Source organism: Staurois parvus, unplaced genomic scaffold (genome assembly GCF_062004578.1).
Source record: "Staurois parvus isolate SC_StPar_1 unplaced genomic scaffold, SC_StPar_1.0 ptg001958l, whole genome shotgun sequence".
NCBI classification, from domain to species: domain Eukaryota; kingdom Metazoa; phylum Chordata; class Amphibia; order Anura; family Ranidae; genus Staurois; species Staurois parvus.
In genome coordinates this window covers 88,251-114,251 of record NW_028319754.1, presented here as the reverse complement: position 1 = coordinate 114,251, position 26,001 = coordinate 88,251, and the positions used below count along the sequence as shown (strand labels likewise).

Here is a 26,001-nt window from a genome sequence, read left to right as displayed (position 1 = left end):
AGCTGCTAGCTCTGAAGAAGGGAGTATGTCTCCCGAAAACGCGTCAGCCTACCTCATTAAGGGTCTCCCGCCATTTGGGACCGTCACCATTGACTCTTTGTTGTATTTCCTTTGGTCTGTGAGGATGCACTTTTATGCTTTTTTAATACTCATGTTTCACCACGGTAATGCACGAAGAGAGTGCGCCCTGTTTTTGCTTTTCTTCACCAGTACCAAGGCTTCCCGATCTTCTAAGGGCTGCTCCTCAGTGAATGACAGTTTAAGTATCCCTAGTCAGCGTGAAGATTTGAGCGCTGGTTTCATTTTTGGATAGGTTTTACAGAAGACACTGAAGTGGCTGCATAAATGCTTCTATAGTTTATGGCTGCACATTCACCGTGGCTAATTACCTTTTCTCTGCAATGTAGCCTATGGCAAAGTGTTCTTGGTGCGGAAGATCAGCGGCCATGACTCCGGAAAGCTGTATGCCATGAAAGTGCTGAAGAAGGCGACTATAATTCAGAAGGCCAAGACTGCAGAACACACACGGACGGAGCGCCAAGTGCTGGAACACATCAGACAGTCGCCTTTCCTAGTAACTCTTCATTATGCCTTCCAGACAGACACAAAACTTCATCTCATTTTAGGTAAGGATTTTTATATACATGATGCATAACTGCTGATGACCTGCCCAGGAACAGGCAATGCAAGATTAACCACTTCCCGTCCGGCCCATGTACATAAACGGCCGGGCGGGAGCAGTGCAGGAGAGGGTGGCCGTTTCTAAACGTCCTCCTGCTTCCCTGCCTGTGCGCGGCACCGCGATCCGGTGCCCGCTGTGTCCGGAGAACACTAATCGCTGTACGGGACCTCTGTGTGAGGTCCCGATCATGTCATCACTGATTGGCCAATCAGTGATCACATGAATAGTAGTAAGCAAGATGTCACTTCTGACATCATTGCTTACTACTAGTTAAGTCTGTGAATGATCACAGAGGTCACATGGTGCAAGGCTATTCACAACAGCCTTGTACCATGTGACAAGCTGTGACCAATCATAGCTCACGCAGTATTCTCAATGGCTGTAAGAATGCAGCCAGAGAGAAGGAGAAATGATTGCTTTTACAGTGTTTATGGGTGTAAAAGCAATCCGTGTAAAAAAAAAAAAAAATCTTCATCACCCCCCACAAGTAGTACAGTGTCACCATGGTCGTGTATTCCCACCTTTAGTCTGGTTGGATGGTATTCCTTCCTCATGAGTTAACGTGTCTGAGATAAGAGGGGGCAGCATCTTCATAGACATAAATGCAAAAGCTCAACCACAGCAGGCGTTTGTGCTTATGTGGCCCTTAGGAGACTGTGGTGCTGTAGGGTGGTCCAATTGTATCTGCAGATCCAGCTGTCCTGTGCCTGTGGGCACTTTTGGTTCGGCTTGCACTTCATGCAAAGAATGCCTCTTGTAAAGGGTTTGATTGGTTAGCGATTTATTTCACCCATTTTGCTGCTGACCAGAAGATATGAAATGTTTATGGAGATATCCTATGTAGAGCTATTAGCTCAATACAAACATCACACAAGTGAGCATTTACAGAAAATAAAAACCAAAGCTAGTAAATTGGATTTTAATCCTTTGCCACTCACTTAACACATACTGTATATCAGGGGCGGACTGACAACTCATGGGGCCCCCGGGCAATAGGGCATCATGGGGCCCCTGTGTCCTCGCCCATACTCAAACCACACCCAAAAAAGCCTATGAAAGGTACCAGGGACATCTCATGGGGCCCCCTACTGACCCTGGGCCCTCGGGCAGTGCCCAAGTTCCCCAATAGTCAGTCTGCCCCTGCTGTATATTACATTTTTGGGTCTTGTTTTATGTCCGCTTTAAAAATAATGCTTTATCAGGGTCTGAAGATACGTTGGGTGAAAGAACAGCAGTGTTTTATTTTAATATAAGCGATCACCTTTTCAGTACAAATTAACCTCTTGCCGTCCACCTGCTGTTGATAAACGGTAGGGCGGTGGCACTCCAGGGGCGGGTTGCCGTTCATAAACGGCACCCGCCTTTTCTAGCTGTGCGCGCTCCCCGGGAGCGCGCAGCACCGTGATCCGGTGCCCGCTGTGTCCTCAGGACACAGTGAAACACCGATCGTCGGACGGGACCTCTGTACGAGGTCCCGATCATGTGATCACTGATTGGCGAATCAGTGATCACATGCAAAGTAGTAAGCAAGATGTCACTTCTGACATCATTGCTTACTACGTGTGAAATCTGTGAATGATCACAGAGATCACATGGTACAGGGCTATTCACAACAGCCTTGTACCATGTGACAAGCTGTGACCAATCACAGCTCACTCAGTACTTCTCAATGACTGCAAGAATGCAGACAGAGAGAAATGATTGCTTTTACATCCTATATGGGTGTAAAAGCAATCAGTGTAAAAAAAAAAACAAAAAAAAACTTCATCACTCCCCATAAGTAGTACAGTGTCACCATGGTGACACTGTACTGCTAGGGTGACAGTATGTAATAAAAATGTAAAAAAAAATGTTTAAAAATTATAATTTTTGGTTATAAACTAATTTGGATTTATTTTTTCTACTAAAAAAAATAACGGAATAAATTTTGGCCAAGATTTATGATGAAATATTATTTATTTGCAAAATTTTATTAAAAAAAACACTTTTTTTCCAAATTTGTGGACTTTTTCATTTACATAGTAAAAAAAATAAAAATCCCAGCGGTGAATAAATACCACCAAAATAAAGCATTATCTGTCTCAAAAAAATGGTAAAAAATTCATATGGGTACAGTGTTGCATGACCGCGCAATTGTCATTCAAAGTGTGATAGCGCTGAAAGCTGAAAATTGGCCTGGGGAGGAAGGGGGGGAAAGTGTCCGGACAGGAAGTGGTTAAAACGGTGAACTAACAACCAACACCCTCCCCATCCCCCTGGTCACCTTTCTACTCACCTCCCGTGGGTATTGCATTGTCAGTGCCCTTGCAGCCGGCGTAACTGCCTGGGGGTTTAATATCCTCGCTCTTTGCGCTCTCCATTCTTCAGGGCTTCTAAGACGGCTCAGAGCATTTCTGACTGCTGAGCACTGACATGAGGACCGCTATACCGGCTGCATGGGCACTAACAGCGCGAGGCATCAGCAGCAAGGCCCCTACCAATCGGTCCACCGTATCCACTACACATCTGGACCAATCCTAGAGGCTGGTCAGCAGCTGTGAGGAAAGGGACTCGTCCCCGAAACGCGTCAGCATTTGACGGCATTTGGAACACCTTGCTTGCTGTTATGGCCATCTTCATAATGCAAATGCTTTTTAGATACACGCTTCGACTGTGAGTATGTTTTTTTTTATTCTTTATACCTTTGAATAAACCTTGAATAATGCACTAGGTGCGTGCTCCACCTGTTTATTCTTTAACTAACAGCGCGTACCCCCGGGAGGTAAGTACAGCAGGAACTGGGGAGGCATAGGGAGGGGGTAGGGTGTTAATTCACCTTTTTTTCTGAAAAGGTAAGCTAACATTTTAAGAATGATAAATCAATTTAAATATGCAATCTATGAACACCCCAAGGAGTGAAAGCAAGGGGGATTTTTTAATACTTTTGTGATAAATTTAATCAAAGATCATCTTAGGATAGGGGTCTCCAAACTTTCTAAACAAAGGGCCAGTTTGCTGTCCTTCAGACAGTGCTGGGGGATTGTGCTGTGCCCAGTGGGAGGAATAGTGCCCCATCATTGGTGTCAGTGGGTGGAATAGTGCCCCATCATTGGTGTCAGTGGGAGGATTAGTGTCCCATCATTGGAATCAGTGGATGGAATAGTGCCTCATCGTTGGTGTCAATGATAGGAATAGTGCCCCATCATTAGAATCAGTGGGAGGAATAGTGCCCCATCATTGGTGTCAGTGGGAGGAATAGTGCCCCATCATTGTTATCAGTGGGAGGAATAGTGCCCCATCATTGGTGTCAGTGGGAGGAATAGTGCCCCATCATTGTTATCAGTGGGAGGAATAGTGTCCCATCTTTGGTATCAGTGGGAGGAATAGTGCTCCATCATTGGAATCAGTGGGAGGAATAGTGCCCCATCATTGGAATCAGTGGGAGGAATAGTGCCCCATCATTGGTGTCAGTGGGAGGAATAGTGCCCCATCATTGGTGTCATTGGGAGGAATAGTGTCCCATCATTGGTGTCAGTGGGAGGAATAGTGCCCCATCATTGGTGTCAGTGAGAGGAATAGTGCCCCATCGTTGGTGTCAATGATAGGAATAGTGCCCCATCATTAGAATCAGTGGGAGGAATAGTGCCCCATCATTGGAATCAGTGGGAGGAATAGTGCCCCATCATTGGTATCAGTGGGAGGAATAGTGCCCCATCATTGTTGTCAGTGGGAGGAATAGTGCCCCATCATTGGTATCAGTTTGAGAAATAGTGCCCCATCATTGGTATCAGTGGGAGGAATAGTGCCCCATCATTGGTATCAGTGGGAGGAATAGTGCCCCATCATTGGAATCAGTGGGAGGAATAGTGCCCCATCATTGGTGTCAGTGGGAGGAATAGTGCCCCATCATTGGAATCAGTGGGAGGAATAGTGCCCCATCATTGGTGTCAGTGGGAGGAATAGTGCCCCATCATTGGTGTCAGTGGGAGGAATAGTGCCCCATCATTGGTGTCAGTGGGAGAAATAGTGCCCCATCATTGGTGTCAGTTTGAGGAATAGTGCCCCATCATTGGTGTCAGTTTGAGGAATAGTGCCCCATCATTGGTGTCAGTGGGAGGAATAGTGCCCCATCATTGGAATCAGTGGGAGGAATAGTGCCCCATCATTGGTATCAGGGGGAGGAATAGTGCCCCATCATTGGTATCAATGGGAGGAATAGTTCCCCATCATTGTTGTCAGTGGGAGGAATAGTGCCCCGTCATTGGTATCAGTGGGAGGAATAGTGCCCCATCATTGGTGTCAGTGGGAGGAATAGTGCCCCATCATTGGTGTCAGTGGGAGGAATAGTGCCCCATCATTGGTGTCAGTGGGAGGAATAGTGCCCCATCATTGGTGTCAGTGGGAGGAATAGTGTCTCATCATTGGTGTCAGTTTGAGGAATAGTGCCCCATCATTGTTTTCAATGGGAAGAGTAGTGCCGTATTGTGGGTGTTGGTGGGAGGAATAGTGCCCCATCATTGGTGTCTTTGAGAAGAATAGTTCCCCATCATTGGTGTCAGTGGGAAGAATAGTTCCCCATTATTGGTGTCGGTGGGAGGAATAGTGTCCCACCGTTGGTGTCAATTACAGAAATTATGCCCTATTTTTTGTGTCAGTGGAGGGGGGGAAACAGTGCCCAGTGGAAGTAAACAATGCTGTGTCTTTGTGTGGTGGGAAGGGATAGTATCCCATTGTTGGTGTCTGTGGAAGGAATTGTGCTCCATCGTTGGTATTAGTGGGAGGAATTGTTCCCCATTGTTGGTGTGAGAGGGAGGAATAATGCCCCATTGTTGGTGTCCGTGGGCTGAATTGTGCCTCATTGTTGGTGTCTGTGGGCGGGATAGTGCCCCGTTGTTGGTGTCAGTGGAAGGAATAGTGCCCCATTGTTGGTGGGAGGAATAATGTCCCATCGTTGGTGTCAGTGAGAGGAACAGTATCCCATCAGTGGTGTCACTGGCAGGGTTTATGCCCCATTTTTGGTGTCAGTAACAGGAATAATGCCCCAAGGATCCAGACAAAGGCAAGCAAAGGGCTGCATCCAGGCTCCTGGGCTACAGTTTGGAGACCACTGATCATAGGTGTCTATATTCTGATTATTTTGCTAACGAAACATACCTTTTTAATTCCTTTTTGTACATAATTGTTCTGTAGCATGTAAGTCGGATTTAACGGCTAACACTCTCTCTGAGCATTTCGGGTTGCCTCCAGCAGTTTGTAACAATTCCACTCTTGCAGCTGAACGCCGGCCAACAAATGACTTCATTTACTAACTCTCCTGCTGACCCAAGCACCAAGCCATTACTGAAATGAATGGGATTTGAACGGGGAGGGCTCTTTATGTCTAAATGACATTCATCTTCTAAATAGCTGCTTATTGGACACGATTCAGAGCACTGATTTTTTTTTTTTTACTTGTCGTAAAATCATTCAGGGAAATGTGACAGTTCTGCGCAAGGGAACTAACAGAGATTAGTGAATGGATGTAAAGGAAGCATGTTATGGTAGCATTTTGATAGATGGGGGCGACTTACTGTATCGGTTTTTCATAATCATTTTTGACATTTATGCAATTCTTGTTTTAAGAAAAAAAAACGTGAGCGGAAGCTTCCCGGCGGGGCATGCTTGGAATTTTATTATATACAGTAATGCAGGCCATACTCAGGTCGAATTCCGAACAATTTCTTTGGAAAATCGAAACTTTTGTGCGTTTTGTAATCCGACAGCGCCACCATTGATTTCGACATTTGACCAACCAAGCCTTCGATTTCACCTCGTGTTGCTACAGAGAAGTATTTTCACTGCCAAGAATTTTCTTTTCTTTCCAGCTCACGCGTGTTTCTTTTTTGATTATTATTATTATTATTATACAGTATTTATAAAGCGCCAATAGTTCGCTCAGCGCTGTACATTACAAAGGGGGACAGAACATGTGACAGAACAATACCAATACAATGCAAAACATGAGGGGATTGAGGGCCCTGCTCTTTCAAGCTTACAATCTAGGAATTATACAGTATTTATATATTATTATTATTATACAGGATTTATATTATTATTATACAGGATTTATATTATTATTATACAGTATTTATATATTATTATTATTATACAGGATTTATATTATTATTATACAGGATTTATATTATTATTATACAGGATTTATATTATTATTATTATTATACAGGATTTATATTATTATTATTATTATTCAGGATTTATATTATTATTATTATACAGGATTTATATTATTATTATTATTATACAGGATTTATATTATTATTATTATTATTCAGGAATTATATTATTATTATTATACAGGATTTATATTATTATTATTATTATTCAGGAATTATATTATTATTATTATACAGGATTTATATTATTATTATTATTATTATTATACAGGATTTATGGCGCCAACAGTTTGCTCAGCGCTTTACAATATAACGGGAGACAGTACAGCAACAATACAGTTCAATACAAGAGGGTTAGGAGGGACCTGATCCTGGGAGCTTACAATTCTCCCATCATTGATTAGAAATTCATTTGTTTTGCAATCAATTTCCAACATGTCCAATCACACAGATTTGATGGTCGCACAAAAATCGTCCAGTTCTGTAGCCCACTAATGGTGTGAATTTAGAACGAAAACTCTTAAAAAGATTTTCGAAAGAAAAAAAGATTATTTTGGAATTCAACCCGTGGATGGCCGGCTTTAGACAGTTGTAGGCAGCAGAGGCTGTGATGTATCTTGCTGTATTCTTTCCTTCAGCACTGAAGTTTCTGCGTATTCCTATGAACTTCGACAGCAGTTCACAATCCTCGCCCCCCCTTTAGCTGGGGAGGCGGTGGCCAGGGGTGTACATGCCGGGCAGGAATTATACCTACTACTGCCTGCCAAACGCAACCCATTCAAGTGAAAGGAGGCAGCCCTGCAACGGTCCAGAAACCACGCACAACGCACCCAGTTAAAACAGGCAGAGAAGAAGCGATATAATGCCTCCTCACAGTCTGTCAAATGCTCTCTAAACAGCGATCCGACCTCAGATAGCAAGTGTAAAGATGAGTCAAAAAACAAAAATAGCGCATACAATTGTGCCATTATTTGTTTCGATTTTCTGAAAAAAAAAAACACAGCAAGTTGGATCAGGCATTGATTGTGGCATGAAAATCGTTTGTTGCAGCCAATGATACGGAGAGGCCAAAAACGAACGTTTCGACGTGAATCGTCTGTCGCAGCCGATGATGCAAAAAACAAACGTTTCAACGTGAATCGTCTGTCGCAGCCGATGATGCAAAAAACGAACGTTTCGACGTGAATCGTCTGTCGCAGCTGATCTTGAAATGATGCGAAAAACGAACGTTTCAACATGAATCTTTTTCATTTTTCGACTTGTCTATGGCCTGTTTAAGCAAGGCCTAACCGTTATCATTGAAAACATGTCTTCCCGTTCTCCCCTTGTTAAGTGGTCTTCCCGTTCTCCCCTTGTTAGGTGGTCTTCCCGTTCTCCCCTTGTTAAGTGGTCTTCCCGTTCTCCCCCTGTTAAGTGGTCTTCCCGTTCTCCCCCTGTTAAGTGGTCTTCCCGTTCTCCCCCTGTTAAGTGGTCTTCCCGTTCTCCCCCTGTTAAGTGGTCTTCCCGTTCTCCCCCTGTTAAGTGGTCTTCCCGTTCTCCCCCTGTTAAGTGGTCTTCCCGTACTCCCCTTGTTAAGTGGTCTTCCCGTTCTCCCCTTGTTAAGTGGTCTTCCCGTTCTCCCCTTGTTAAGTGGTCTTCCCGTTCTCCCCTTGTTACGTGGTCTTCCCGTTCTCCGCTTGTTAAGTGGTCTTCCCGTTCTCCCCTTGTTAAGTGGTCTTCCCGTTCTCCCCTTGTTAAGTGGTCTTCCCGTTCTCCCCTTGTTAAGTGGTCTTCCCGTTCTCCCCTTGTTAAGTGGTCTTCCCGTTCTCCCCTTGTTAAGTGGTCTTCCCGTTCTCCCCTTGTTAGGTGGTCTTCCCGTTCTCCCCTTGTTAAGTGGTCTTCCCGTTCTCCCCCTGTTAAGTGGTCTTCCCGTTCTCCCCCTGTTAAGTGGTCTTCCCGTTCTCCCCCTGTTAAGTGGTCTTCCCGTTCTCCCCCTGTTAAGTGGTCTTCCCGTTCTCCCCCTGTTAAGTGGTCTTCCCGTTCTCCCCTTGTTAAGTGGTCTTCCCGTTCTCCCCTTGTTAAGTGGTCTTCCCGTTCTCCCCTTGTTAAGTGGTCTTCCCGTTCTCCCCCTGTTAAGTGGTCTTCCCTTTCTCCCCTTGTTAAGTGGTCTTCCCGTTCTCCCCCTGTTAAGTGGTCTTCCCGTTCTCCCCCTGTTAAGTGGTCTTCCCGTTCTCCCCTTGTTAAGTGGTCTTCCCGTTCTCCCCTTGTTAAGTGGTCTTCCCGTTCTCCCCTTGTTAAGTGGTCTTCCCGTTCTCCTCCTGTTAAGTGGTCTTCCCGTTCTCCCCTTGTTAAGTGGTCTTCCCGTTCTCCCCTTGTTAAGTGGTCTTCCCGTTCTCCCCTTGTTAAGTGGTCTTCCCGTTCTCCCCCTGTTAAGTGGTCTTCCCGTTCTCCCCCTGTTAAGTGGTCTTCCCGTTCTCCCCTTGTTAAGTGGTCTTCCCGTTCTCCCCTTGTTAAGTGGTCTTCCCGTTCTCCCCTTGTTAAGTGGTCTTCCCGTTCTCCCCTTGTTAAGTGGTCTTCCCGTTCTCCCCTTGTTAAGTGGTCTTCCCGTTCTCCCCTTGTTAAATGGTCTTCCCGTTCTCCCCTTGTTACGTGGTCTTCCCGTTCTCCGCTTGTTAAGTGGTCTTCCCGTTCTCCCCTTGTTACGTGGTCTTCCCGTTCTCCCCTTGTTACGTGGTCTTCCCGTTCTCCGCTTGTTAAGTGGTCTTCCCGTTCTCCCCTTGTTAAGTGGTCTTCCCGTTCTCCCGTTAAGTGGTCTTCCCGTTCTCCCCTTGTTAAGTGGTCTTCCCGTTCTCCCCTTGTTAAGTGGTCTTCCCGTTCTCCCCTTGTTAAGTGGTCTTCCCGTTCTCCCCTTGTTAAGTGGTCTTCCCGTTCTCCCCCTGTTAGGTGGTCTTCCCGTTCTCCCCTTGTTAAGTGGTCTTCCCGTTCTCCCCTTGTTAAGTGGTCTTCCCGTTCTCCGCTTGTTAAGTGGTCTTCCCATTCTCCCCTTGGTAAAGCTGTATATGTTTAGCAGCTGTTATGTAGACAGACATTCTACACTGTTTGTTTAGGGAAATGTGACCTTGTAGTCTTTCACTTCTATAGAGTTCATACTGTATTGTTGGGTTGTAGGGTTTTGTTGTGGGTGGGGAAAACTCAGTGCCAGGCTGTCTGGTGGGGGTGAAGCTGTATATACTGAACTGTGTTCAATAAAGATTGATTCATTTCACCCTACACGAAGTTCAGACTCGTGGTTTGGGATAGCAGGGAAGGATTGGTTTTGAGCTCTAATACCTGCCTTGGCAGAGCACTGGAAGACTTGCAGAACAAGGGGACCATTGGCTGAGACGCATTGCTCCGCACGAGGAAACCCAGGCGAAACGGTTCTGCCACACCGGCCATGCGAAACTGAACCCCTCTACGGACCGGTGTGGAAAGGGGGCTTTGGGTGCGGGTTTTGGTTGCAGCCCGTGACCGGGGGAGGCGGGTGTTGGGGGTGAAGCTTTTCATCTCAGGGAGAGGGGGATATTGGGGGTGCAGCCTATCACCTCATGGGGGGTGGTTCAGCCTGGGTCTCACCATTGCTCTTTGAGATCCTGTCGCCTGCCCGGCTCTCCTCCCCTCCCTCCCTCTTCCTATTCTCCTTCATGATCACTTTGTGGTGCTGGGAGAAGGGTAGCTGGCCCCGTCTGGTGATTGGAGAGTGGCACTGCTGGCTTGCTCTGCCCACCGCGTGGCCTGCACTGGTCCACAGCCCGGGGTTTGGGGACCCCTGCTTGTATAGTGTGTACTTGTACTTGTCTCCATTAAGAGCACTAAGTGCCATTTCTGTCTGCTGCTTTTTTCCTCTGCTATCTGCATGAGAGAAAAGCTGATGGGAGGAGCTCCAGCACACAGCCTGTGTTTGATAGCCTAGGTTCTCTTCTTATGAGTTGTGTGGAGGAAGGGGGGGGGTGTGATTTCCCTTCCTTCCCCTCCAATCAGCTCTCAGAGCTTTCCTCACTGAGCTCTGCAGTGTGTCATTTCAGCCCTCCGTCCCCTGCTTTCTGAAAGCTCAAACAAGTTTTATAAATTCTACACTGTGAACGAATGAAGAGACAAGAAGACTGAAGATAAACAGGTACAACGTATGTAGGAGGATTTGCTTCATCTCTGTATCACCTGAAGCCAATCATTTTTTTTTTTAGTACCTGCCTGGAGTTCTTCTTTTAAGTGTCCCTTTGCTAGATAATTTTAACCCCAAACTATAAATGTCCTGTCCCTATAGATCAATAAAGTCTAATAAAGGGGCTGAGATGTCACCCGCGAGTAAATGCTGTTCTTGGTTCCTGTCTACATGTCTGAAGGCGTAGGTGCTGGGTCACGTGATCTCTGCAGAGCTCTGGTTCACTCCTTCAGTAGGTGTCATGTGAACGAGAGTCTATGCAGTCATGCATGTGGTCAGCACTGAAGGGAACCAGGAGCAGCATTTTCTCAGGGAAAGGAAACAAACGTAGGCTTTTTTGTTACTTTTTATTTATCAAAGGTTTAATATAGCTTTCTATTTGAGTGAAGTTCCGCTTTAGCTCACTTTTTTTTTATATGCATTTTGCAGATTATATTAATGGTGGAGAACTATTTACTCATTTATCTCAGCGGGAGAAATTCACAGAGCGTGAGGTACGGATATATATCGGGGAAATTGTACTGGCTCTTGAACACTTGCATAAGGTAGGTTTTTTTTTTTTGTTTTTTTTTTTTTTTTTCATTTAAAAATTTCTGTTTACAGGAAAATGCTGGAATGCTTGTATGTATGGAAAGGGGGATGAAGTTATATAGCCACAGCAGAGAAGGTGTGGGTCTTGTAGGAGGTAGCGGCCTGCTGAATTTGCTGAGAAAGGACATGCTGCATGTGATAGCCATAGTGCAATGATGCGAGGAGGGGAAAGAAGGCGAGTTGGAAAATGAGGATGGCTAACTGGGTAAAAAAAAAAGGAGAGGAGCCCTCCACAAGCACAGAGTATTTCATGAAGGGAGAGGAGAGTTAGATAGAGGAAGGAGAAGTGTCCTCCCGCAGTGCAGAGTATTTCAGGAGAGGAGTTATAGAGGAAGGAGCAGAGTCCTCCAGCAGCGCAGAGTATTTCAGGAGAGGAGAGTTATAGAGGAAGGAGAGGAGTCCTCCAGCAGCGCAGAGTATTTCAGGAGAGGAGAGTTATAGAGGAAGGAGAGGAGTCCTCCAGCAGCGCAGAGTATTTCAGGAGAGGAGTTATAGAGGAAGGAGCGGAGTCCTCCAGCAGTGCAGAGTATTTCAGGAGAGGAGTTATAGAGGAAGGAGCGGAGTCCTCCAGCAGTGCAGAGTATTTCAGGAGAGGAGAGTTATAGAGGAAGGAGCGGAGTCCTCCAGCAGCGCAGAGTATTTCAGGAGAGGAGAGTTATAGAGGAAGGAGCGGAGTCCTCCAGCAGCGCAGAGTATTTCAGGAGAGGAGTTATAGAGGAAGGAGCGGAGTCCTCCAGCAGCGCAGAGTATTTCAGGAGAGGAGAGTTATAGAGGAAGGAGCGGAGTCCTCCAGCAGAGCAGAGTATTTAAGGAGAGGAGAGTTATAGAGGAAGGAGCGGAGTCCTCCAGCAGAGTATTTCAGGAGAGGAGAGTTATAGAGGAAGGAGCGGAGTCCTCCAGCAGAGCAGAGTATTCCAGGAGAGGAGAGTTATAGAGGAAGGAGCGGAGTCCTCCAGCAGTGCAGAGTATTTCAGGAGAGGAGTTATAGAGGAAGGAGCGGAGTCCTCCAGCAGCTCAGAGTATTTCAGGAGAGGAGAGTTATAGAGGAAGGAGCGGAGTCCTCCAGCAGAGCAGAATATTTCAGGAGAGGAGTTATAGAGGAAGGGGCGGAGTCCTCCAGCAGCGCAGAGTATTTCAGGACAGGAGAGTTATAGAGGAAGGGGCGGAGTCCTCCAGCAGCGCAGGGTATTTCAGGAGAGGAGAGTTATAGAGGAAGGGGCGGAGTCCTCCAGCAGTGCAGAGTATTTCAGGAGAGGAGAGTTATAGAGGAAGGGGCGGAGTCCTCCAGCAGAGCAGAGTATTTCAGGAGAGGAGTTATAGAGGAAGGGGCGGAGTCCTCCAGCAGAGCAGAGTATTTCAGGAGAGGAGAGTTATAGAGGAAGGAGAGGAGTCCTCCAGCAGCGCAGAGTATTTCAGGAGAGGAGAGTTATAGAGGAAGGAGCGGAGTCCTCCAGCAGTGCAGAGTATTTCAGGAGAGGAGTTATAGAGGAAGGAGTGGAGTCCTCCAGCAGTGCAGAGTATTTCAGGAGAGGAGTTATAGAGGAAGGAGCGGAGTCCTCCAGCAGTGCAGAGTATTTCAGGAGAGGAGGTATAGAGGAAGGAGCGGAGTCCTCCGGCAGCGCAGAGTATTTCAGGAGAGGAGAGTTATAGAGGAAGGAGCGGAGTCCTCCAGCAGAGCAGAATATTTCAGGAGAGGAGTTATAGAGGAAAGGGCGGAGTCCTCCAGCAGCGCAGAGTATTTCAGGACAGGAGAGTTATAGAGGAAGGGGCGGAGTCCTACAGCAGCGCAGAGTATTTCAGGAGAGGAGAGGTATAGAGGAAGGGGCGGAGTCCTCCAGCAGTGCAGAGTATTTCAGGAGAGGAGAGTTATAGAGGAAGGGGCGGAGTCCTCCAGCAGAGCAGAGTATTTCAGGAGAGGAGTTATAGAGGAAGGGGCGGAGTCCTCCAGCAGAGCAGAGTATTTCAGGAGAGGAGAGTTATAGAGGAAGGGGCGGAGTCCTCCGGCAGAGCAGAGTATTTCAGGAGAGGAGAGTTATAGAGGAAGGAGCGGAGTCCTCCAGCAGCGCAGAGTATTTCAGGAGAGGAGTTATAGAGGAAGGAGCGGAGTCCTCCAGCAGCGCAGAGTATTTCAGGAGAGGAGTTATAGAGGAAGGAGCGGAGTCCTCCAGCAGCGCAGAGTATTTCAGGAGAGGAGAGTTATAGAGGAAGGAGCGGAGACCTCCAGCAGTGCAGAGTATTTCAGGAGAGGAGAGTTATAGAGGAAGGAGCGGAGTCCTCCAGCGGTGCAGAGTATTTCAGGAGAGGAGAGTTATAGAGGAAGGAGCGGAGTCCTCCGGCAGTGCAGAGTATTTCAGGAGAGGAGAGTTATAGAGGAAGGAGCGGAGTCCTCCAGCAGTGCAGAGTATTTCAGGAGAGGAGAGTTATAGAGGAAGGAGCGGAGTCCTCCGGCAGTGCAGAGTATTTCAGGAGAGGAGTTATAGTGGAAGGAGCGGAGACCTCCAGCAATGCAGAGTATTTCAGGAGAGGAGAGTTATAGAGGAAGGAGCGGAGTCCTCCGGCAGTGCAGAGTATTTCAGGAGAGGAGAGTTATAGTGGAAGGAGCGGAGACCTCCAGCAATGCAGAGTATTTCAGGAGAGGAGTTATAGTGGAAGGAGCGGAGACCTCCAGCAATGCAGAGTATTTCAGGAGAGGAGAGTTATAGAGGAAGGAGCGGAGTCCTCCGGCAGTGCAGAGTATTTCAGGAGAGGAGAGTTATAGAGGAAGGAGCGGAGTCCTCCAGCAGTGCAGACTATTTCAGGAGAGGAGTTATAGTGGAAGGAGCGGAGACCTCCAGCAATGCAGAGTATTTCAGGAGAGGAGAGTTATAGAGGAAGGAGCGGAGTCCTCCGGCAGTGCAGAGTATTTCAGGAGAGGAGAGTTATAGAGGAAGGAGCGGAGTCCTCCGGCAGTGCAGAGTATTTCAGGAGAGGAGTTATAGAGGAAGGAGCGGAGTCCTCCGGCAGTGCAGAGTATTTCAGGAGAGGAGAGTTATAGAGGAAGGAGCGGAGTCCTCCAGCAGTGCAGAGTATTTCAGGAGAGGAGAGTTATAGAGGAAGGAGCGGAGTCCTCCAGCAGAGCAGAGTATTTCAGGAGAGGAGTTATAGAGGAAGGAGCGGAGTCCTCCAGCAGTGCAGACTATTTCAGGAGAGGAGTTATAGAGGAAGGAGCGGAGTCCTCCAGCAGAGCAGAGTATTTCAGGAGAGGAGTTATAGAGGAAGGAGCGGAGTCCTCCAGCAGAGCAGAGTATTTCAGGAGAGGAGTTATAGAGGAAGGAGCGGAGTCCTCCGGCAGTGCAGAGTATTTCAGGAGAGGAGAGTTATAGAGGAAGGAGCGGAGTCCTCCGGCAGTGCAGAGTATTTCAGGAGAGGAGAGTTATAGAGGAAGGAGCGGAGTCCTCCAGCAGTGCAGAGTATTTCAGGAGAGGAGAGTATTGGTGTGAGTCAGGTTTAGGATGTTTCTAATACCTAGTGGAACTGTTATGCTTATGAAGAGCCAGAAAATGCAGCCTAACACCTGAGACAATACTTCACACAAATTACACTCCCTCGGCATCAGAGATTCTGCTCTCTCCTGGTTCTCCTCCTATCTATCCCAACGCTCCTTCAGTGTTACCTATAATGCTACCACCTCCCCCTCTCTCCCCCTCTCTGTTGGGGTCCCCCAAGGCTCTGTCCTCGGGCCCCTTCTCTTCTCCATCTACACCTCTTCCCTCGGCAAGCTGATACTCTCCCACGGCTTCAACTATCACCTCTACACCGAAGACATGCAAATTTACCTCTCCACTCCTCACCTCACCCCTTCATTCTCCGCCCGTATCGCCCACCTACTGAACGACATATCGGACTGGATGTCGCTCCACTTCCTCAAACTGAACCTTTCCAAAACCGAGCTCCTAATTCTCCCCCCAGCCCGCGCCCCCCCCCCATTCTCTCCATCACGATTAACAACGCTACCATCAGTCCCACCACACAAGCCAAGGTCCTAGATGTCATCCTAGACTCTAACCTGTCCTTCCAACCCCATGCCCAATCGCTGACTACCGCATGCAGGTTCCACCTCTGCAACATCTCCAAAATACGTCCGTTCCTAACCCCAGACACTTCTAATCTACTCGTTCACTCCCTTATTATCTCACGCCTGGACTACTGCAACTCCCTCCTCACCGGCCTACCCCAAAACAAGCTATCCCCGCTCCAGTCTATCCTGAACTCAGCGGCCAGACTCATCCACCTTACCAACCGATCCACTTCTGCCACCCCCCTCTGTCATTCCCTCCACTGGATCCCGATTGCCCAACGCATCAAATTCAAACTACTAACACTGACATACAAAGCCATTCACAACGCCGCCCCAAACTACCTCACCGACCTGATACCCAAATACCACCCTACCTGTAATCTTCGCTCCTCACAAGACCTACTCTTTATCTTCCTGGTCTTCACCTCCCACGCCCGACTGCAGGACTTCTCCAGAGCTTCCCCCATCCTCTGGATCTCACTTCCCCAATCCATCAGATTGTCTCCTACCCTCCTCACCCTTAGGCGCACCCTGAAAACCCATCTTTTCAGGGAAGCCTACCCCACCCTCACCTAACAGCCGATCCCCTCCACTCCTCACTTCATTCCATCCCCCACAGCCATCTCCTCCTGTATCACCATCCCCTCCCTCCTAGACTGTAAGCTCGAAAGGGCAGGGCCCTCTAACCCTCGTGTATCGTGTATTGTTTTGCTACTGTACTGTCTCATGTTCTGTCCCCCATTCTAATGTACAGCGCTGAGCAAACCCTTTGGCGCTATATAAATACTGTATAATAATAATAATTCCCTATTAAGTAATATGTATCCTTGAAATGCTGGTAAATCCCTGTCCCTGGACATGTGACCATAGAAAAGCCACAAGCATGTAGTTTCTGCTGACTTCTAGGGACCTGGAGGACAGATGTCAGTGGATGTCAGTCCCTCAGGGTCTTCTGGCAGAGTCGCATCATCAGTACCTTGGCAAGAAATGCTGAAAATAAATACCAACTCCAGTTAAAATTGTATTTACTTATTTATTTGACAGTAGTAAAGAATTTGAAACCCTTTCAGGTTTTTAGATCTGTCAGTTTCTTTCGGAAAATGTATGTGGGATAAATCCCCCCCCCCCCCCCCAGCAGATTATCCAACAGCAATCAATTTCTTTTTCTTCCCCACTAAGAAAAAAGGATACTTTCAATTTTTTGTCTAGAGTCGGGCTTGTATATTACAGAACGAGTGTAAGAGTTCGGCTTTTCCTCATACAAAGCTGTCCACGTTGCCTTTCTTTTTCCACACGTGTCTATAATCTGAGTTGTTCTGGTGTATGTCATGTTGTATGCACTTGATTGATTTCCTCAGAAATCAACAGATCAGGGTGGAGTCGCCATCTCTGTAATTGCCCTTCAGTTCAGCCTTTGGCACAGTTACCCGTGTTGCACTGAGTAACCAGACTTTGTTGCTCTACTGTAAAAAACGATTAATCTGTAGTGAATAAGGCAGGCCAGAGACGGCGCAAATTTCTTTCCTGCAACCACAGGTTGCACCCCGGGGTGTATTTACCACAAGGCATTGGCCTAGGGAGGCATTTTTCAGGGGGACAGCACTGCCACCCAGAAGAAGGGACGGAAGAAGGGACACATGCACCATGGGGAGCAGGTGGGATCCAAGAGAGTCTGCGGGCTGCTTGACGGTGTATGCAGAGCCTGACTCTTGTTCCCAGGGATGTCTTCCGATTGCCCAACGGATCAAATTCAAAATGCTCACACTAACGTACAAAGCTGTCCATAATACTGCCCCAAACTACATCACTGACCTAATATCCAAATACCACCCAAAATGCACTCTCCGCTCCTCACAAGACCTCCTTCTCTCTAGTTCCCTGGTCTCCTCCTCCCATGCCCTCCTCAAGGACTTCTCCAGGGCATCACCCATCCTCTGGAACTCCCTACCCCAATCCATCAGACTATCACCTACTCTCCTCTCCTTTAGCCGCACCCTGAAAACCCATCTCTTCAGGGAAGCCTACCCCACCCCCTGCTAATTGCCGACCTCCTCCACTCTTCCTACCACTCCATCCCCCACAGCTATCTCCTCCTGTGCCACTATCCCCTCCCTCCTAGATTGTAAGCTCCAAGGAGCAGGGCCCTCGATCCCCTTGTGTATTGTATTGTTATTGTTCTGTCACATGTTCTGTCCCCCTCTGTAATGTACAGCGCTGAGCGAACTATTGGCGCTTTATAAATACTGTATAATAATAATAATAATAATGTCTGGAGCTGCGAAGGGGAGTGTCTTTCTCAGTAGCGTCGGGGTGGGGGTAGGGGGTGGTTTGCCGGTGTATGGGGGGAGATGGTAGTGGAAGCCACTCTTGGGGGGCCAGGGGCGTTGTTGGTCAATGTCAGGCTCTCTCTTTGGGTGAGGTTGGGGGGGGAATTTTTGTGTTGCCTAGGACAGCACAAAACCTAAATACGCCACTGGTTGCAGTTAAGAAAATTGCTCGATTCCCCCATCAACACAGAAAGTTTTGACAGGGGAATCCGTCCTGCCGAGCTATTGTGTTCTCCCGCCAGGGCCGGGATTTGGGTGGACAAAGGAATCCGTCCCCACTGAGAGAAGACTGTGATTATTGCTGGCAGCTAGAACAGCCGCTAGCGATAATCGCATGTAATATCCAGCAGGCTGGTTGTACCCAAATTGATCGATTGTTCAACTGGGGTACATTCAGCCTGCCCATACATGGTTCAAAACTAGGTAGAGATTCAAACTGTCTATGGCCAGCTTAAGAAAATCAGTTTCCCAGTGATGCCCAATATCACAGCGAGATCATTATGCTTTCTTACGACCTCAAGTATTTTTCTCTCATCTCTTCAGGAACACAGGAAGTCTTTAAAATGATTGTAAAGCATTGTTTGTTTGTTTGTTTTTTAATTAAAATAATAAACATGTCATACTTACCTGCAATGTTTTTTCACAGAGCAGCTCCAATTCTGCCGGCACTACTGGTTCCTCTTCTTCGATGAGTGCTCCCATAGAAAGCCACTTTCTATGGGGGCATTCGTGGGGGCTCAGTTCCAAACTGCCCTGTCTGCGTCTATAGACACCCCCTCCACCCACTCTCTCCTCGCAGAATTTGATTGACAGCAGCGGGAGTTGGCTGCTATTAATCTGCCCTGTGAGGAGGGAGAGAGCCGCTGCTCTCGGGCATAGCACTGGATCGAAATTGGGTCATGCATGCACATTGCGCTCTCTCTTCCCACCACACAGCATCAAGGAAACATCTGCGCCCTGCTGCTCCTGTGTGCAATGAGCCACGTGCACTTTAAGCATTGATAGTAACATAGAAGAGTGATGGCAGAAAAAAAAAACAAGTGGATCAAGTCTGCCCCTTTTTTAATTATATATATATATATATATATATATATATATATATACACACTATACACTCATATCTTGCACCCCTTGGCAGCTGAATGGAGCGGTGGGGAAGCGTATTAGTGAACCTCTTATTTGCCCACTGTGAAGGCCTGCATTAAAGTGAACCTCTTATTTGCCCGCTGTGAAGGCCTCTGTTAAAGTGAACCTATTTGCCCTCTGTGAAGGCCAGCATTAAAATGAACCTCTTATTTGCCCACTGTGAAGGCCTGCGTTCAGATGAACCTCTTATTTGCCCACTGTGAAGGCCAGCATTAAAGTGAACCTCTTATTTGCCCACTGTGAAGGCCTGGATTAAAGTGAACCTCTTATTTGCCCACTGTGAAGGCCAGCATTAAAATGAACCTCTTATTTGCCCACTGTGGAGGCCTGCATTAAAGTGAACCTCTTATTTGCCCACTGTGAAGGCCAGCATTAAAGTGAACCTCTTATTTGCCCACTGTGAAGGCCTGGATTAAAGTGAACCTCTTATTTGCTCACTGTGAAGGCCTGGATTAAAGTGAACCTCTTATTTGCCCCCTGTGAAGGCCTGGATTAAAGTGAACCTCTTATTTGCTCACTGTGAAGGCCTGGATTAAAGTGAACCTCTTATTTGCCCACTGTGAAGGCCTGGATTAAAGTGAACCTCTTATTTGCTCACTGTGAAGGCCTGGATTAAAGTGAACCTCTTATTTGCCCACTGTGAAGGCCTGGATTAAAGTGAACCTCTTATTTGCTCACTGTGAAGGCCTGGATTAAAGTGAACCTCTTATTTGCCCACTGTGAAGGCCTGGATTAAAGTTAGCCTCTTATTTGCCCACTGTGGAGGCCTACATTAAAGTGAACCTCTTATATGCCCACTGTGAAGGCCAGCATTAAAATGAACATCTTATTTGCCCACTGTGAAGGCCTGCATTAAAATGAACATCTTATTTGCCCACTGTGAAGGCCTGCATTAAAATGAACATCTTATTTGCCCACTGTGAAGGCCAGCATTAAAATGAACATCTTATTTGCCCACTGTGAAGGCCTGCATTAAAATGAACATCTTATTTGCCCACTGTGAAGGCCTGCATTAAAATGAACATCTTATTTGCCCACTGTGAAGGCCTGCATTACAGTGAACCTCTTATTTGCCCACTGTGAAGGCCTGCATTACAGTGAACCTCTTATTTGCCCACTGTGGAGGCTTGCATTAAAGTGAACCTCTTTTGTGCCCACTGGGGAGGCCTGCATTAAAATGAGCCTCTTATTTGCCCACTGTGGAGGCTTGCATTAAAGTGAACCTCTTATTTGCCCACTATGAAGGCCTGGATTAAAGTGAGCCTCTTATTTGCCCACTGTGAAGGCCTGCATTAAAGTGAACCTCTTATTTGCCCACTGTGAAGGCCTGGATTAAAGTGAACCTCTTATTTGCCCACAGCAGCCAACCACCTACTGATTTTTCTCTTTTAATGGAGGCGATTGGACTGTGTACAAGTAATTCTAAATGGTTGATGGCCACAGAGCGCACCTCAAAACGTGTCCCAGCGTCCTCCAAAAAACTAAGCTTGTCTTCAGCTGCCTTTAGGTGTACTGTGACTTTAATTTGCAAATCCAGTGCAGCGAGATGTGTATCCCTTCACTTGCTTCTTACCAAAACATTCTGTACATGGACAATAAATGATGGTTAGATGTACTAAAGCAACCACTAAAATCCAATAGTTAGCTGCCATTACTCCCACATGAAGCAGTTACTTTTATGTGCCATAGCTACACTTCCACTTCACAATTATGTATTCAGATCTACCCACCACTGCATAGAAAATGAGACCGCTGACATTTTTATAACTTTGCTGTGTCCTGTCACTTTAGGTTAGCTGCCATTTTTGGCTAAAGTAGGCTCAAACTATATAGATTATAAACATTAAGCTCAGCCTTGGAAAATATCTTCCCCAAAAAATATATATGAGAATCTCCACTTCCTTATGTGTTGTTCTGCCAAGGTTTTTCAAAAATATCCAGCATAATCTTTTTTTGCCATTGTTCATTCTGTAACCCAAATTTTCCAATCTCCTGAGTAAAGCACTGAGGAAGTGAGCACAGATTCCCTATATGCATTGGCCTTGTATATGCTTTAAGGCAGAACTCCAGGAATTTTTTTTTTCCACCTGGTTGTCCACCTACACTGACAGGCCGGGCAAGGAGAGCATTCATCAGAGAAGCAGCCAAGAGTCCCATGGGAGCTGCAGAGATCCACAGCTTGGGTAGGAGAATCTGTCCACAGGACAACTATTAGTCATGCACTTCACAAATCTGTCCTTTATGGAAGAGTGACAAGAAGAAAGCCATTGTTGGAAGAAAGCCATAAGAAGTCCCGTTTGCAGTTTGTGAGAAGCCATGTGAGGGAAACCGCAAACGTGCAAGTAGGGGCTCTGGTCAGAGGAGACCAACATGGGACTTTTTGGCCTAAAAGCAAAATGCTATGTGTAACAGAAAACTAACATTACACATCTCCCTGAACACACTATCCCCACCGTGAAACATGGTGGTGGCAGCATCATGTGGTGGGGATGCTTTTCTTCAGCAGGGACAGGGAAGCTGGTCAGAGTTGATGGGAATATGGATGGAGCCAAATACAGGGCAATCTTAGAAGAAAACCTGTTCGAGTCTGCAAAAGACTTGAGACCGGGGCGGAGGTTCCCCTTCCTGCAGGACAACGACCCGAAACATCCAGCCAGAGCGACAAAGGAATGGTTCCGATCAAAGCATCTTCATGTGTTGGAATGGCCCAGTCACAGTCCAGACCCAAATCCAATGGAGAATCTGTGGCAAGACTGAAAAATTGCTGTTCGCAGACGCCCTCCATCCAATCTGACAGAGCTTGAGGGATTCTGCAAAGAAGAATGGACAGACATGTCCCTCTCTAGATGTGCAAAGAGACATCCCTAAAAAGACTTGCAACTGGAATTGCAGCGAAAGGGGGTCCTACAAAGTATTTGCTCCGGGGGCCTGAATACAAATGCATGCCACACTTTTCAGATATCAATTTGTATAAAATTTTGCAAACCATTAATCATTTTCCTTCCACTTCATAATTATGTGCCATTTTGTGTTGGTCTGTCACATAAAATCCCAAACAAATACATTTATGTTTTTGGTTGTAACATGACAACATGTAGAAAATTTCAAGGGGTATGAATACTTTTTCAAGGCACTGTATTTTCAAAAGGGTGTCAATTCCTGGAGTTCTGCTTTAATGAATAATTAAGCCTTTACACTGAGAACTGTGAGAGACCCCCTTAGGTGTTGCCCTTCACTATTTGGGTGATTGTTTGGGTGGTTCATGGTTGTGGATAAGGGGGTACCACCAGTCCTACTGTATGGGGCCCAGGTCAGCAGGGGGGCCCTGGCAGCTAGGTGAATTGGATGTGGGCAGGGAGATTGATCGGCAATTACTGGAACCGATCCCCTGTATGGCTGTCTCTGCAGCAGCTGAAAGTTGGCTTCTTCTCCTCTCCCTCCTTGGCTTTCAGCTGCTGCAGAGAGAACTATGCAGGGAAACAGTTACAGTAATTGCCCATCACCCACCTTGTCCTCCATACATTTCCCTCTGCTGCCCCCACCTCTGTGATGTTGCCGGCTTCCCTCCTCTCCTTCCCACCGGCAGCTGCAAGCATACAAAAGGATCCTTCAGGATGGAGATTGGGGGAGAGGGTCTGGTAAATATGTCACATTTACCAACCCCTTCCTTTCCTGAATGAACACAATGAGTAATTGGTACCAATCACTGTGTTCATAATTGAAGCATAGTAAACTGTGTTTTTTTGTGGGAATGGGGGGTGTTGTCAGGTTGGCTGTAGGGGGCCCCTGTGCTTTGGAGGTCCCTGTCAGGTTGGCTGTATGGGGCCCTGTGGTTTCTAACAGCAGCTCTGCGGTGGTTTACTACCTCCCCCTAGTCCACATTGTGACAGCAGTACGGGGATCTTCTCCCCACATCTACTGTAACAATTTTTTTAAAATTGCGGCCATGTTGGGCTCTGCCCACTTGGCCGCATCATTCATTCACAGAGTTCTGTGAATGAGGGAGCTACAGCTACTAGCAGCTATTGTGACTGATGGCTTGCAGTTTTCAATGAAGTACCAGCACGCTGATATATGCTCTAGGTCAGGGGTCTGCAACTTTTAAGACATAAAGAGCCACTTGGACCCGTTTCCGAAGGGAAAAAAAAGACTGGGAGCCGCAAAACCATTGCAACATTTAAAACAAATCCGACACTGCATATATTGTTTCTTACCTTAATGCTATATACAGGATCGTGCAGTTAGCTTCATCCCCCATATAGTAATTCATCCCCCATATAGTAATTCATCCCCCATAGTAATTCATCCCCCATATAGTAATTCATCCCCCCTATAGTAATTCATCCCCCATAGTAATTCATCCCCCCTATAGTAATTCATCCCCCATATAGTAATTCATCCCCCCTATAGTAATTCATCCCCCCTATAGTAATTCATCCCCCATATAGTAATTCATCCTCCATAGTAATTCATCCCCCATATAGTAATTCATCCCCCATAGTAATTCATCCCCCATATAGTAATTCATCCCCCCTATAGTAATTCATCCCCCATAGTAATTCATCCCCCCTATAGTAATTCATCCCCCATATAGTAATTCATCCCCCCTATAGTAATTCATCCCCCCTATAGTAATTCATCCCCCATATAGTAATTCATCCTCCATAGTAATTCATCCTCCTTATAGTAATTCATCCTCCATAGTAATTCATCCCCCATATAGTAATTCATCCCCCATAGTAATTAATCCTCCATAAAATAATTCATCCCCCATAGTAATTCATCCCCCCTATAGTAATTAATTCCCCATATTGTCTCAATTCACTTACCTTTGCTCCGCGCGTTCCTCTCGCTGTGTTCCCGCGCTGTGTTCCGGTCTTCAGGGCGGACTGTGAGAGGAGTTCGTCACGCTTCCCCGCCTACATCCTGGCTGCCCCGCCTACATCCTGACAGCTAATGTTCCACGCTCCGCGGGCCGGATTAAAAGAGTCCTGACTTTTGAGGCGGCCGCCCGAGAGGAGGGAGGGGAGCGGGCGCCCGGCACACAGAAGAGCCGCATGTGGCTTGCGATCCGCGGCTTGCCGACCACTGAAACCCTATTGCCTGTCACCTGGTGGGCAGTGTGCTCCGGAGCCGCAGCAAAGATGAAAAAGAGCCGCATGCGGCTCTGGAGCCGCGGGTTGCCGACACCCGCTCTAGGTAGTTCATTGATCCTCCCTGTCATTTAGTAACTTCTTGTTCGTACGAGGTATGGGAAGACAGCTACACTGACAGTCTGCAGGAGCCTGACATTGCACCCATGATCTGCTGATCATGGGTGAAATGCTCTGCAGGTACCCAATAAAAAATAAATGCACATTTTTTTTTACCTGCAAAAAGATGTACATTTAATATTTATTCTTAACAGGTAAAGTTATCCATTAACTGTTTCAGTTCTTTTTTTTTTTATTTTCTTTTTTTTTTTTTAGAAAGATATTTAACCCCTGCAAGACTGATCATCAGAACTGTTCCTAGCATGTGAGGTCAGCCCAAGTGTGCAGAGCCTGTGTCTGGGTAGAGAGGGGGTGAGATCCTTGAAGGCTCCCCATCAATCATCAGCAGAGAAGGGGGAACCACAACCTGAGCAGTGACACCAGGACACCCCCCCCCCGGCAGGACACAGGGCGCGGTGGGTGGGTTTCATTCAATCTGAATTTAGCAATATTATTAAATTAAAATGTTGAAAAATACATTTATAAACTTGTAAACTAACACAAAAAAAAAATTGACCAAAGACCATTATAATTTTTTCAGCTTGGCCCTTTGAAACATAAGGCATTTGCATACCATCGCTGCCTTCACACGTGTAATCAACAAGAGGACTTTTCCTTGTTTTAGGACAGTGGGTGGAGGGACCATTTAAATAATTCATTTTGCCACTGTGGCCAACTGCGCATTCATTTCCACTGGTGTTTAGCACAAATAGATTATAAAATTATACTGCCATTTATTCCAGCCTGCAAACATCTGCTTCTAGCTTTTTCCATTGTCGCTTCAAGATTTGGGAATCTTGTTTTCTCTAAAGCATGTCTGTATGAACAATGAGACAAATTTTTCAGCCTTTTTATTTTTTTTTTTATTTTCTGGATTTTGATGAACGTGTTTTGCCATCTCTTTTAAGATGGCAGTGCTGTACTTTTATAAATATTTGACTTACATATACAGTAATATATTTCCTGAGTTATAATAAGCACCATGAGACAACCGCTCGGTTTGTTTTGCGGCTGGTATCTCAGCCAGGGGGGGACTGACCATTTGGAGACTCGGGCACTGCCCGAGGGCCCGGGGTCAGTAGGGGACCCCATGAGATGCCCCTGGGACCTTTTTCATAGGCTTTTTTGAGTTTGGGCAAGGACACAGGGGCCCCATGATCCCCTATTGCCCGGGGGCCCCATGAGTTGTCAGTCCGCCCCTGATCTCAGCAATATGCGTATTTTGTTTGCAGGATCTGCTTACCTTTCAGGGCAGAGGGGATCCTGCTGCAGAATGAGGTGAACATTCAGAATAGGGTGGTTTTTTTCATGCATCACCAGGGGTAATTGAAGCCTAAATGTCCAAACCAAAGTTAGGAGCACCGGATCCCCGTCAGACCTGCAAAATTAGGCAGCTCTGATTTAAAATTTATTGGGGGGCCTTGGTTTCCTCTTAAAAGGAATGGACCTCCATATTGCGGCGCGCATTAACCCACCTCATAGAACTGCACAGATAAGAAAAGGCGCTTAGTCGGTTAACCCTTTGAGGACCAAGGGACGTATTTGTCCCATGTTTTTAATTGCGTGTATCATCTGATTAAGAACTTAAATCTTTTTTTTTTTTTTTGGTTTGAG

General features: G+C 46.7%; 1 protein-coding gene across 1 annotated transcript in view; it reads left to right on the top strand.

Annotated features, from left to right (window-relative positions):
* LOC149433143 (ribosomal protein S6 kinase alpha-5) overlaps positions 1 to 26,001 on the top strand; it is a 119,122-nt gene that overhangs the window by 20,930 nt on the left and 72,191 nt on the right. The window contains exons 2-3 of the mRNA XM_089664597.1: positions 408 to 626; positions 11,444 to 11,559. Of these exons, the coding sequence (XP_089520723.1) occupies positions 470 to 626; positions 11,444 to 11,559 (273 nt within the window). The 5' untranslated portion in view covers positions 408 to 469. The remainder of the gene's footprint in view (positions 1 to 407; positions 627 to 11,443; positions 11,560 to 26,001) is intronic.